Source organism: Chrysochloris asiatica, unplaced genomic scaffold, assembly GCF_000296735.1.
Source record: "Chrysochloris asiatica unplaced genomic scaffold, ChrAsi1.0 scaffold00012, whole genome shotgun sequence".
NCBI classification, from domain to species: Eukaryota; Metazoa; Chordata; class Mammalia; order Afrosoricida; family Chrysochloridae; genus Chrysochloris; species Chrysochloris asiatica.
In genome coordinates, this window is record NW_006408530.1 from 27,204,315 (window position 1) to 27,218,957 (window position 14,643).

A 14,643-nucleotide genomic window follows, 5' to 3' on the forward strand; every position below is an offset into this window, starting at 1 on the left:
GTAGATAGCTGCCTGCAAACACTAAAGATAGCTGTGTTGCGCCAGGCCAAATGACAGTTCACCCATCTCCTCTCTCTGCTCTCAGCCTCCTCTCCCAGTCAGCACTCCATACACCTCATTATTCCTTTCTCTGAAGCACAGATTTGCAGAATCACCATCCATGTTTCATTTGGTCTCCTGTATCCTTGTTGCAGAGATTCTACTAAAAAAATCTGGTACCTCACCTCACAGATTAGAGGACGTTTCCACTTAACAGTTTAAATTGCACTCAATCTCTATTTGGAGATCACTTCCTTAGAAAGGCTATTTGGGACCTTCATACCCACCCCAGATTAGGTTCTTCTCTTGCACTTTCATGAGACATTAACATACACTGTTATTATTTACTTGTGCCTTCTAAGACAATAGTCTTCATGAGGACATGGACCTTTTCTACTTTACCACTGTAAACAAAGAGTTCAACAGAGTGTCAGTCATTCCATATAGCCAATTGTTGATAGTAAACTGAGTAACTGCTTTCCTCTCCTTTTCTTGAGAAGCAAGTTTCAGTGTCTCTTCTGACATCTATTTTGATCTTTCCTTCTTTCTTGTCTTAATGACTTTTTGCTTCCTTCCTGTATGATGTTCTTGATGTCAACTCACAACTTTTCTGGTCTTGAAAGAGGACTGGAGTCAGAAACAAGATCATTGGAGAGAGAGATTACTGAGGCGATTTAATTTTTCTAATGTAATGGAAAGACAGATGAAGCTGATTTAGTTGTTGCAAAAGAAGCTAATGTGAACTGTCCACAGATTGGGATAGCATTGTATGAAAAGAGACTGACCCGGCATTGTAATACGAAGGATGCAGAAGATAAAGAAACAGCAAAGAGGTAATGGAGGTGGTCTCTGTCCTTTCTCTTTGTACATAATGCATTCACTTCCCTGCCTCTTTTCCCTTCCACCTACCTCTTTCTATCCTAAACAAATACATAAAAAATGTGCTTACCACTATGCTCCACAGGAGAAATGTTGGTATTGTCTCTCTTGTAACATAACGGATGGTCTGATTCATAGTTAAGTGTCTGTGGGAAATTTCCAGTCTTTTCCTTTGTCCTGATCTCTTCCTTCAGCTTTCCTGTGAATTCGAGTTTGAGTTCTAGCTTTTTAATCACTTTAGAGTCTTGACCTTTTCAGAACTGGACATTTTTAGACGGGGATTTTGTTACAATGATGGTGAGTTTTGGTTTCTTGCTTAGGTTCTTATAACATTTTGATGGCCACTGGCCTTTGTTTTGAGATGGTGGGATGGAAAGGATTTTGCCCATCTTTTCAAAAAGCCAAAAGTAACTGCTGACCTTTTGGGGATTTCCCCATCTTATTCAGCTTTACCCAGGAGAATACAGGGTTTCTGGTCTTTTGGGCCACCCTCTATTGTTCATCCTTACCCATCCTCCCAAAATAACTCTAGCTTTTGGAGGACTAGAAATTTTACAGTCAAGTTTGTTGAGTTACTTCTTTAACTCCAAGATTTCTGGCCATGTTTCTTAGCAATCCTTGATGCTACTTCTGCAAGGTGGACTCATTCCACCATAAAATGGCAAGATGATTAACTGGAGAGTGTTAGTGCTCATACATGATGATGAGGTAGGAGTAGGATATAACTGTTTCTATTATAATTGGAGTCCTGATGTGGCACTGTGGGATAAAGCACTGGACCGCAAGGTTGGCTTGAACCACAAGCTTAGTGGTTCAAACTCACCAGCCACTCCTTGGAAACCCTGTACAGGGTCGCTATGAGTCAGAACCGACTCAATGGCACTTAACAAGAACAATAGGAGAGCTAGGTAGAAGGTAAATGTAGGTGTTACATATTATTGGTACACGATGCTCGATTAAGTTATTCAGTATTGATGGTATGTATTTGTTTAAATAAATGTATGTGTAATCTCATAGTTAAGAAATGTCTTCAGTAGGTTTAAAAAAATACTGTATGTCCTATGTTGAAAAGATAAATAATATGAACAATTAAAAAGTTAGCATATCAAATATGGCTCTTTTGCAGGACATCATAATACTGTAAAAATAAAGAGTTCATATTTTTCCAAGACACAAAATAAACAAAGTCAGAATAAGTAGTAACAACTTTTATTTTAACTCGACGTGCTGAAATGCAAAAAATATTTTCAGCAACAAGATACAAAATGTATGTATCTCATCATTAACATTAACTGATTAAAAACAAGGCTGAAAAGTCATTTTAAGTCTTTATACATTTTCATCTTGAAAACCAATTTCCCCTAAAACTACCTTTTAAAATAATTCTAGCAGAGTTTTATTTTTAAAAAATGGGACTCACTTCAGTTATACCTTCATTTTCAAAACCCAAATGCAAAATTAACTGTGTTACAGTATACAATGATAAACTCTAACAGAAAAAGATTTAAATATAAGAATTCCTCTTCAAACACAAAGTCCACATACTGCAAACAGAAGACACAGTGTGGTGACTTCATTCCTAGTGAGGAGGAAGTCTTGCATATGGTAGGCACTCCATATTTATTCACTGGACCTAAAATTTACATCATTCCATGAACACTTAAATAAAGCATAGCTCATAATCTGTACAAAAAGGCTTCCAAAATATGTGTTTATGTGCTGAAAGTGCTGTCTTTATAATCTGAGAAAACTGAAACCTGCCCACCCACCAACCTTATTTTGTAAGAATAGAGAATATTTTTATTTTATTCATCAAAGGAATAGCATGAATGGTATTCAAGTATGGCTGGCTATGAGAAAAGCTTGTTGAGTTGGATTTTCACAAAACTTTACTTATTGAACAAAGTTCCTATTCTAGTTAGAAACACTGGGTAGTATTTATAACTTCATAAAGAATTCTTAGATTTTAAATTTATGCACAAAAGTCAAAGGGACAAATAAATTAGTAATCATACTTTCTAGTTTTTTAAGTGCTAACTTAGGTTTAAGTTTAAAATTAAGCCAATAATGTTCATGACAAGTTTTTAAGAGACTGTTAATATTTTGAAACCATTTTAAAACTGATGTTCTAAAAGGCACTATTTTCACATTTCATCATGCAATAAACTGGTCACATTTTTAAGAATTATAATTTCCTCTATCAATTGTCCCCCCAAATAAAGCACATTCAAATGAAATATTTCAACTAACCTGAACTTGCAACATTTAACTATTATCAGAAATTCACTCTTTGAAACACCACACACAAATGAATATGTATACACACAGACACGCACAAAAATGACCACATCATACATGCAAGGTTCTCCAATGACTATTTCAAGACAATGGCATATGAATATTCAAGGAGGTAACATTGGCAAGCCATAATATTATGGCACCTTCATATTTGTGCTCCAAAAACCAATGAATGTTAAAATTGAGAAAGAAAAAAGGCACAAATATAATGTTTCTATATTTTACTCTAAAAGAAGAGTTCCTCAATGGTTATTTTTACAAGCAACTCACTACATTTCTAAGAAGAAGCCCTATATAGGTGTCGTAAGAGAACCAGGAGCAGGCAGATAGTTCAAAAGGCAAGAGTGTTCTAGAGAAAATTTGTTCCTATTGAAAACAAATGTGTGGTCTAAAAGTTAAACAAAAAAGAAAAGAGAAAAGGCCATCAGAGCACTCATTTCAGAATACATGAACTTTTTTATCATTGCCTCAAGAACCCACAATACCAAAAATATACATAATAAATAAAAAAATAAATCAACTTGTATACAACTTTGTTAGTAGAATGGTAGGCATTATATTTTCAGAAAAGTGGACGTATCTACAAATGTGGATATTCTTACATTTATAGCACAGTGTTTGACATTTTTGGTAAAAAATGTGCTACCAAACTTAAAAAAAAAATCTTTATAATAAAATCCTTAAGATTTGCAATAAACATTAAAGTAAGGACAAGCTGAAATGTTCATAATACCATATTAATACCAAAGTCACTATGGTTAGAAACTATAGATTCTAGCAGGGAATTCATTCACAATTTGCCTGTGTGCATTTGATATAAACAGAGACACCAGTTGTTTTTAGAATATATGACAACAAAATTCTACAGCCTGAGGAATGAGTTTTTTTCTTCTAAGACCCTAGAGCATTATCTTAAAAATTTGTTTTAAATTTCACATTGTAAACTTAGTGGGCTCATTCTTATAGTGGAGTTAAGAAAATGAGCTTCTGAAACTTTATTTCTTACACAGAATGGAAGAGTCCATTAACATGTAAAAATCTTCCTTCTAGCCCAAGGGATTCTTCCCATTGCAAATTTAAGTTAATGCAGCAAAGATTCAATTAAGTTATACAGAAAGATGCTTAAGATATCTGAAAATATGAATTTTTCAAGTTCCAGTTTGTTGTGGATTAAAAATTACTAATTTGACAGTAGTTTTTCAAGGTAAATATGAATACTCTTTTGACATATTAGACACTACTGTGAGTACCTAATAACAAGATAGCAAATATCAAATCTAGTTTAAAACCTCAAACTTTAGTTTTTCCGTTTGTTTGGAATTCAAACAATAAATAAATTATATAAATTTCAATCTGGAGAATAAGGTTATATGGTCAAACATCCAGGCCTGTGCATTTGTTTGCAGTGAAACACATTTATTTACCTTGTGGTGAAATAGGAATCTCACCTCAGAAGTATACTGTCATATTAGAGTGACCTGACACTGATCTTGTCTGCTTGGCTGGGACAGTGCACCAGAACAGACTACCACTGTGAGCACTTATCAAACACTGAGCATGTGTATATGTTTAAAGCTTAAACTCATTTATAAGAAAGAACTGGCCCATGGGAAGCAGTTTATATAAATAGTCTATCCTGTTCACATTATGCAGAATTCCAATATCATCCACAATGTAAGTAAGGTAACTGAAACAGTAAGGAGAATTGCGGGGGAGTGGGGGGTAGATTCCATACTGAGGTATGACATATTCTAAGAACTCTCTCCTTCAGTGTACACACCCCACAGGCAAGTAATATGATTTCACTGTTTTTAGGAGGAGAGCAGACTGTCCAGGATTTCTTTATTGTTGAGGTGCCTTTTCCAAAGTGTGAACACACAGGAATCAATTAAAGAGTGAATATTTGAAATTCAAACCAATTTAACTATACTCAAGGATACCTTTTTCTCATGTTACCACAAACATTCCAGTTGCCTCCAACTGTCTTAAAAAATTCTCTCAAAAGTTAAGACACAATTAATTATACCTTATTAGTTCCCTCAAAAGCAAAAAAATATATGTACCATTCAGCATACAAAAGTTACACATTAAAAGTGCATATATATATCTTTCTTAATTGGCCCACTCATTAAGTTTACATTTGGTCATCCTTACTTTTAACATCTACAGAATTCTTCATATAAATGTAGGTGAAAACATAAACATTGAACCCCATTGCTGTTGAGTCTATTCTGCCTCATGGCTACACTACAGGACAGAGAAGAACTGCACCATAGGGTTTCCCAGGCTGAAAATCTTTACGGAAGCAGACTGCCACAGCTTTCTCCCACAGAGAGGCTGGTGGGTTCAAACCGCCGACCTTTCAGTTAGCACCCAAGCACTTTAACCAATGATAACTTAAAACAAAAACTTCTGCGCAAAATATGCTTTCTTGTTGAAACCTTACCTGCAATGTTTCTCAGTCACTGTAAACTTGGATTAATCCACAAAGAAACGTAAGCAAAAGTTTGTTATGTTTATCTTAGTTTGTTGAATAGGTAACACACCAACACCACAAATTTTACTAAAACTTCAGGCCAACTCATTGCATATTTGCCCCCTGATATGAGAAATAAATTAGACTGAAGCAGTGTATTGCCATAACTTACCTTGAAGGTAAGCAGGTTCACCTGTATTCATAGAACTTAGACCGGAGACATTCTCAGTAAATCTCCAATACAAGTGCTTTTAAGGAGAACCTAATTTCAACCTTTGAAAAGATAACAGGACAAACCCTATAAAAATTCACTTTGCTTTCCTCAAAATAATGGAAGATCCTTTTGAAACTTAATATCTTCAGTTATCAGTATTACTGCATTATGGAGCTAGTGCAATCCTGCATAGCCTTGGTCAAAATGACAAGGCACAATAAAAAATTAAAGTATTATATGAACAAGAGAAGTCACTGAAGATAATTTAAGGCCTTGAAGTGAATTAGAGTACAATCAGTCTAATTTAAAGCTGAAGAATAAACCATAAATTATCCACCCGAAAAGCTAGCAATATGCTTTTTCAGTTTCTGTTTTGTGGACAAGAAAACAGAAACTACTCTTGCTTGTGGTTCGTGTATTAGAATTCTTCTGGACCTGGAGTAGTAAAAGTCATTTCCATTTCCTAGAGTTCATGGAAGATTTCAGGACTGTTTTAGTCGTTTGCGTGGAATGCCAAACTGTGGACACTGTGCAGATGCGAGTGCTCGGAAGGCTTCTGCTACCAGATGAGGGTGAGACTGAACCATGGACTTCCAGCCTGCTGTTTCCATTATGTCTGTTGCTTGGCTGAAAAATAAAAATAAAAATGCTTATGAATATTTTCCAAAATGTATTGTTGCAATGTCATTAAATTTTTTTTTTTTTTTAAATTTCAATTTGTGTTCCACCTGTATTTATTTAAAACATTTTGAATTCATCTTTATCTTACTGGCATTTTATTTTGTAAATGAAACTATTAAAATTTTCTAGAAGTTCTATCCTGCTGAAATATGTGATACCTTTTTCATAATTCTACTCCCATTAGCACAATTTCTGTATCAGATCTTTCAAGAACATCTCTTTATCTGCTACATTCACCCTGGTTTTTCTCAGTTTCAACCTTTGCCCTCTGTTTTTCTCCCTTTGTGTAGCAAAAGGTTGGTGGTTCACATCCATCCAAAAGTGGTTGAGACCCCCACCCCCATCCTCCCCCCACAAAAAAACACCTGCTTCTCAAAGCTGTGCAAACCTATGTAGAAGCACTTGGCAAACATGAGTAGCCATGAATTGTAAATGACACAACAGTAACAAACAACTGTTATCTTTTCATGCTTTATCCAATCTAATTCACCCACTGTTCACAGTTTTAAAGATTTTATTTGATCATAACTGTTGGTTCTCAAACTCTCAGGATGCCGACAGGTTCGGTTCCTCCATTTGCTATCTCTAAGAACCATAAATTCAGGGTTGCAAGATAAGTACTCATCACCTCTGTCCCCCAAACCTATTCTTCCTCTCACATATCCAATCAGTTGTTTACACTCCTGGTTCTAATGATTCAAATCAGAAACCTGCAAATCATTCTAGAGTCTGTCCTCTCCAGTTAATTTTCAAAAACCTATCATATTCCTGAAGAACAACCTGAATCCCTGGCTAAGGCTGACATCATCTCACATCTGCATTATAACCACAGTTTCCTAATTTGTCTTCTCAACTGCTACATTGTTGCTCTTCAACCCAGCTTGCATGATGCTAGCAGCATACACAGGATCAGATCGCAGCCTCTGTTACTGCTCTCCATTGCCTGGACCCAAGTTCTCGAGGAAGGGAAACAAAGTCCTCTCTTATAGTTTCCTCTTTCCTCTTTCTAACTTTGCACTTTCATGTGTTGACACTTTATAATGTGTTACAGATTTGCTTATTATAATTGATGTATGAGGTGAGTAAAAAAGTATTGCTATTAGGATTCCAGTTCATACACACACAGGTTTATTCTACACAAATGTGTTTAAGTATCTCTATTGTCAGTGGATGGTTACAGACAAGTTCTTTCAGTAATACACTGATCTTAGTCTTGTTAGGATATCTTAAAAAGAAAAGAAAAAGGGTTCTTTTTGTGCCATAGAAAAAAGATCAGGGCTGACACTAAGTTTTTAATAAAACTAAAGCAGACATATCTTCCCAAATTATTGAAGCTTTGCAACAAGCTTACAAGAATCTTGTACCACATAAAAGAACAATTTTCAGATGGATCATCAAGGGTTTTAAGAAAGGTCAGGAAGAATAACAAAGATGAATTCAAGGCATCATAGAAGTCAGTTTGGAAATTTATGGAGACTGACTTTATTGGATTCCAAAGGGGAAATCATAACAGATTTTATCATAAGGACACAGGACAATTATGGGGGCTTATTAGGAAGAAGTTTAAGAAAATGGAAAACTGCATTCGTGAGAAAAAGGCCAGGAAAGTTGCACCAAGAATTTTTTTTCCCATTACAACATTGCACCTGGTTCTTTCTTCAAGTACAACAATGGCTATCCTAAAAGGAAACGTCATCCCAACACTCTACATCTCTGATATTGTCCCTTCAGACTAATTTGTTCTCAACACTCAGATAAAATTTCAAAAGAACACGATTTGAGTCCTTCAAAGATGCCAGAACTGCCATTTTGACGTGGTATATACAACTATATGTTGAGAAACAATAGCATCACCTTTTGATGTTTTTGTTTAATAAAGGTGTCTATGATTCTGTAGCTGTACTTATGACTCAGCCTTGCATAACATATTCTTACTAAGCAACCAAAACAAACCCCTAAATGTACAGATAAGAACCTAGTTACCCTTGCTTCCTCCCTTTCACCCAGCCACCATAACATAGTATCTAAATACTGCAGACTCTTCCTCCAGAAACATCAGACCTCCTTCGTTTGCCCAAGCCACACTGTCATTAATCAAATCGAATTTCATCCTTCATATCTCTTGCCTGAACTACTCCAATAACTTCCTAACTGGTCCACTTTGTTCCTCAACTCCCTCCCCTTGGCACCAATCTCTCCACATGCCCTGTGTAAATACAGACTGTTAAAAATGCACATCTGATCACATCCAACTTCAGGTTAAAACCCTTTACTGATTTCCATTACTCAATGCAAATGTCTAAAAGTCAAACTGTTATTTACATCGTCTTTCAGAATCTGACCTCTATCTGCTTCTCCAGTTTCGCATAACATCCGTCTCGCACACTGTTTCTTCTCATCATCTCACTGAAATCTTACCAAAAATTTGCCCATCTTATTCCCTTGTTTTCAGGATATACTCTCCATATTTTTTCACCTTTCCATCAGAATAAATGCTATCAATAAATACTGCAAGTCTCTGTCTACACATTTTTCTGAACCCTACATTAGGTTAGCAGTTTTTTTGTTATATGCTTCCATGCTATAAATGCCCTACCATTACACTTGATTAAAATTATTGTGTAATACCTATTTGCTGCTAAATCATAAACTCCACAAAAGCAAGAAAACACTGTCATATTTACCACCATATTCACGGGTCTGAGCAACATGTCTTGTAAAGTTACTGGACAATAAACAAATCTGTTCAAATGAATGATCAACTAATGCTTCTTGTTTTCTGACTTGTAATGAACATTACTTCCTTCTAAAGTTTTTCTAAATCCATTTCAGGTTTTAAGACATAGTTCAAATCATTTCCAGGAAGTCATTCATAAACCTCCAGGTTTAGCTAAATGTCCTGCAAATAGCCTTCTCTAATAGTACTTACCATATTATATTGAAGGGATTCTGTAGAAAATTTTCTCAAAAAGAATTTTCTCTCAAATTTCTTTTTATACTCAGCACCCTAGAATACTACTATATGGAGTACTACTGGTGTGGTGCTTCAGGATAAGCTGCTAACCATAAAGTTGGCAGTCCAGACCCATTTGCTGCCCCTTGGAAGTCCTATACAGGGCTGTTATGAGTTGGAACTGATTCAACGGCATTCAACCACAACAAAAGAAGAGTGCTTGAGACATAACAAATGCCCAGACAGATGTATGCAGAACTAAATAGTAGCTTCTAAAAACAAAATTTTAAAAAAATTTTTTACCTGATAGCAAATTGTCAATATGTTTAAAATTTCAATTAATTGTTTGGAAAAACATATATATATATACATATATCTTAATATACCTAATATTTATTTTCATTTATTTATTCAATAAAAACCTTTTTAAGGCTTGTTCACACAGCACAGCTTCTCCAGGGGATATAACGTAAGCTGAAACCAGGAGATCTAAAGTAAGCTAACACTTTTAACATTGAAAAAGATATTTTAAATTTTGTTGGCAGTATAATTAGAACTTGAAAGTAGCTAAGTAGAAAGAATTAAGTTGTTCATATTTATAAGATCCAAGCTTAGAAAGATATGTCAACTATTTCACCCTTTACAGTTTTACCAGGGAGCATACGTTATTAGCATTTTTGGAATATCAGGCACCTATCAATATAAGAGTCCTGCTGTGGTGCTGTAGGATAAGCACTGGACTGCTAACTGCAAGGTCAGCAGTTCAAACCCACTAGCTGTTTTTCAGAAACTCTAAAAAGGGTCGGTATGTGCCAGAACTGACTAAATGGCACTTAACAGCAACAACATCAATATCACTAAAAGCAGCAAGTTCACATTCCAATAGAAAGAGTTTCTACGCAAATCTGTAGAACACACTCCTCATGGGAAAAAAAAGTTTCCCCCACATTTTCAGGAAGACTTTTTTAAAGGGTAATGATAAAATCTATATCCTTAGAATACCTGGATTTGGATACATTCTATCTGAATATATGTGCTTAAAAAATAGAGTGCCTGTCCCAGTTCATATTCGAAGCTGATCTACACAGGAGTATAGCCTCAAGAATCTACCCGGTAGTCAAGTACTTCAAAAAATAACTGCTTGTTTTCTTCATACTGCTAAAATATAATCAACATCTGGATTCATATTTATTGTACATGAACCAAAGGCTATGCAAACATTTAATCTCAATTATGCAGATCAACTTTTAAGACAGAAATTGATGTCATCTTACTTGCTGTTCCAGTTTTTCCCATCTTTACACCCAAGCTGTCGAAGTACACTGCACCTGCATTGAAGATTGAAAAACACTTAAAAAAATCTGGTGGAAGATGTTGAAGGTGTTATGCCCACTAAAATACAAGCATAGCTTACCTATTAATAAAATCTATGGCTTGTGCTTTCAACTGTTCTGCACTGTGCAAATCAGCAAGGACAAGGGTATCCGCAACATTTTCTACTGAGAGGTTACTACACAGAGCTTCTTCACACATGACCTTCAGACGTTCCAGTGCATACTATCCAAAAGACATAACCATTAAACATTTACTCAAACTACTAAGTTTTCATATGCATATTGTTAATTCAGAAAATAAAGTTACTGTAGACTATTCTTTGGACTGAGGAACATTAAGTCTTTTAAATCATTGTTTTAACCTAATGTGAAGACAACATCAGTGGACACATTTGGGGAAAATATTAAAATTTCAATTTGCAGAAAGTGCACAACATATTCTCTTAGTAAGTACATGTACTTCTCTTTTCTACTATATCAAGTACCAGCTTAATACACTGAATGTTGTCACAACTCAAACTCGAGGAACTTATTATTTATTAAGCTAAACAAATATATTCATAACTACTACAACTTCCTGGGAATGTTAGTGTATGTGTTGTATACTTTATGATTCACTGAAGTCAAATAAACATATAAGAAACTGGATATATTTAAAGTTTATATTTTTATGTATTTTATCATATACAGGCGTTAAGAGTTTATGGAAAATGGAAGAGAAAGATAATGGAATGTTTCCATGAACTTTTCGAAGGCATATAGTCAAAAAATTATCAAATCAAGATAGTGAACATATACAACAATCATTTCCAAGTTTATTGCTGTTGACATACAATTCTTCTCTCCTATCTCACATCAGACACCACCTCTGATATGCTTTCTATCACTATAGATTTTTGCATTTTCTAGAGATTTCTATAAACAGTATTATGTTCTCATTTTTCCTCTGGCTCCTTCCACTTAGTTGTTGTTGTTGTTAAGTGCCGTCAAGTCGGTTCCAACCCATAGCGAACCTGAACAGTGTTTCCGAGGCTGTAAATCTTTACGGGAGCAGAAAGCCTCATCTTTCTCCCAAGGAGCAGCTGGTAGTTTCGAACTGCTGACCTTACGGTTCGTTGCCCGATTCGTAAACAAGGAGCTCTGGTAGCGTAGTGGTTACGAAACGGGCTGCGAACCACAATTTCAGCAGTTCGAAACTACCAGCTGTTCCGCAGGAGAAAAGATGAGGCTTTCTGCTCCCGTAAAGATTAACAGCCTCGGAAACCCTGTAACAGGGTCGCTATGAGTCGGAATCGACTCGACTGCACTTAACAACACCACTACCAGAGCTTCTTTCCACTTAGTATACTAGAATAATTATTCTGAAATTCATCTATGTTGTTTTATAATACTCCAACCTATTGCTATTGCTGAGTAGTATTCCCTTATGTCCTGGCTGCCACCAAGACAATTCTGACTCATTGCAAGTGTACAGCACAGGGTATAACAGCCACATAGGAATTTTAAGGCTGCAATTGTTATGGAAGCAGATTGCCCTATCTTTCTCCCCTGGCGCAGTGGATGGTTTATACTGAGGCCACGCTTTATTTTTAGTAGCCAAGCATATACCTACTGCACCATCAAGTCTCCTTAATCTATTGCATAGCTGTACTACAAGTTGCTTAGTCATTCACTTGATGAACATTTAGGTTGTTTCAGATTTTGATTAACAAAACTAAAGTCACTGGGACTAGGCAGATACATTACACAGAGCCTCTACAACAAAGATTGTTGTTGTTGTCATGTGCCGTGGAGTCGGTTCCAACTCATAGTGACCCTGCAGAGGGTTTCCGAGGCTGTAAATCTTTATGGGAGCAGAAAGCCTCATCTTTCTCCCGCGGAACAGCTAGTAGTTTCAAACTGCTGATCTTGAAGTTAGCAGCCCGATTTGCAACCGCTACGCTACCAGAGCTCCTTACAACAAAGATAGAAGAGAATAAATGAAACAAAGATGAAAATTCAGAAACCCTGGACTTCAGAGAAAAGGTTAGAGAAGTGGACTGAATGTTTGCTGGGAGAAGCTGAGCAGGGACGGTGAGAGAGGGCAACTGACTAGTCAACCCTCAGCTAGATACAGCATGACCATCTCATGAGCAGCTTTGGCGACAGAAGGTGACCTGTAAGAGTAGATTCACACAGACTTCACACTATTCACACACACACAAAAGGTGTGATTTCTTTTTTCCCCATGATTCCCTGGTGACCGGCGGGGTGGCCAGCCTCTATTCTCATCCATACCCAGTGCACATTCTACTCACTGGGAATTTGGAACCACGTGGTTGGGAGCCATGTCAGTGTAAGATGGGGGCTGGCTGCACAGCTTTGCTGTCTGGATTTAGGCGGACTCGGATCCAGACCTATAGAGCACCAGACTAGCATTTAACCAGTCACCTTGCCTGCAGCTGCCCTGTGGTCCTAACATAGCTCTCTCAAACGGCTTCCAAGAACTACTTCTGGATTGAGTTCCTTAAACATACATAACACCGAGGCTGTTAAGAATTCCATCTAGGGCCAGCAACTCTGCAGTCACATCCTTCCTACAGCAACTTTGTGAGCTTTGTCGATTGCAGGAGCCCCACAAAATTTTCTCACCTTTCAGTTCAAGAGCTATACTGTCTTGTTTGTTTTCAAGTTTGTTTTTATTTTGTTCATTTATTCTTTCTTCTTCTACTACTTTTCTAGCCATTCTCTTGAATTTTTATCCTTTAATTTCCACTTTTGTCTTTCCTTATTTTCTTCTGTTTCTCATAGCTCTTCTTCCTTTTTTCTCTCTTTGGGTCTTTCTTTACTATTTTCTTCTTTATCTTTTCATCTTCCCTTCCCTGGGTGTTTCTTTTCTTTCTTTTTTTTTAAATTTCTTCCTCTTATTGTGCTCTTATTTTTCTCTTCTATAGTTCCATTTCCCTGTCCCTCCTTTGTCTTTATACTTAGTAAAAAAATTTTTTCTGGTTGTTGCCTATTTTTCTTTTTTTAAAATTATCTTCTCTTTTTATTGTCAGTTCCTTATGTTTGTTCTGCTTTGTTTTCTTGCGTGTGTGTGTGTATGAAAGAGAGAGACAGAGAGAGAGAGAAGGGCTTTCTATTTCCTACCCAAGAGAAGACAGCAAAGGTTTCCATACAGCCCAGTCACAATCATATCCTCTTTAGTTCCACCCAATGGTCAAGAGCCAAGACCAGCACCTACACCACCTGATCAACAATAGACAGCAGCCAACACTACCCAAACCGCGAATGAGAATAGTGTACATGCTTCCGAGCTCTAATATACCTACACTAGATAGATGGTGAGAGCCTAAGAATAGATCAACATAGAACCATCAATTAAATACAAATATGATGACACCATAATGTCTCAAAGACAACAGACAATTTTAGCTCATATCAAGGAACAAGAGAGAATTAATAAAACAAATGACCAAGATGCAGAGCCAGAAAATGTTTCTGAGGAAGAAAAGGTAATAGAACTAACTGAAAAATAAATCAAAGGAATATTTGGGTACCTTCAAAGAATTGACAGAAAAATTGAGAAAAGCAACAAGAACACAGAAAAAATTGTGTCAAAATAAACGTAACTTTTGAAGCAACATAAAACCTGCAATTAGAAATCCAGAAAGTTATATCTAAGATTTCAGAAATAGCTTCAATATCTTCAAAGGGCAAAGGAGTAGATTCAAAGCAATGAAACCCTAAATTAGTGACCTTGAAGATAAATCTTCCAATATTAGTATGC

The 14,643-nt window shown here is 36.2% G+C and overlaps 1 protein-coding gene across 2 annotated transcripts in view; it reads right to left on the bottom strand.

Moving 5' to 3' along the window:
- Nucleotides 1-5,867: 5,867 nt before the first annotated feature.
- Nucleotides 5,868-14,643, bottom strand: part of SPOPL (speckle-type POZ protein-like) — a 32,230-nt gene continuing 23,454 nt past the window's right edge. Inside the window, exons 8-10 of one of the 2 annotated variants that reach the window (XM_006834570.1) lie at nt 10,955-11,097; nt 10,815-10,868; nt 5,868-6,533 (exon numbers count right to left, since the gene is read on the bottom strand). In XM_006834570.1, coding sequence (XP_006834633.1) covers nt 6,389-6,533; nt 10,815-10,868; nt 10,955-11,097 — 342 coding nt within the window. In that variant the 3' untranslated portion in view covers nt 5,868-6,388. The remainder of the gene's footprint in view (nt 6,534-10,814; nt 10,869-10,954; nt 11,098-14,643) is intronic. The other variant, XM_006834571.1, reaches the window with a different exon arrangement.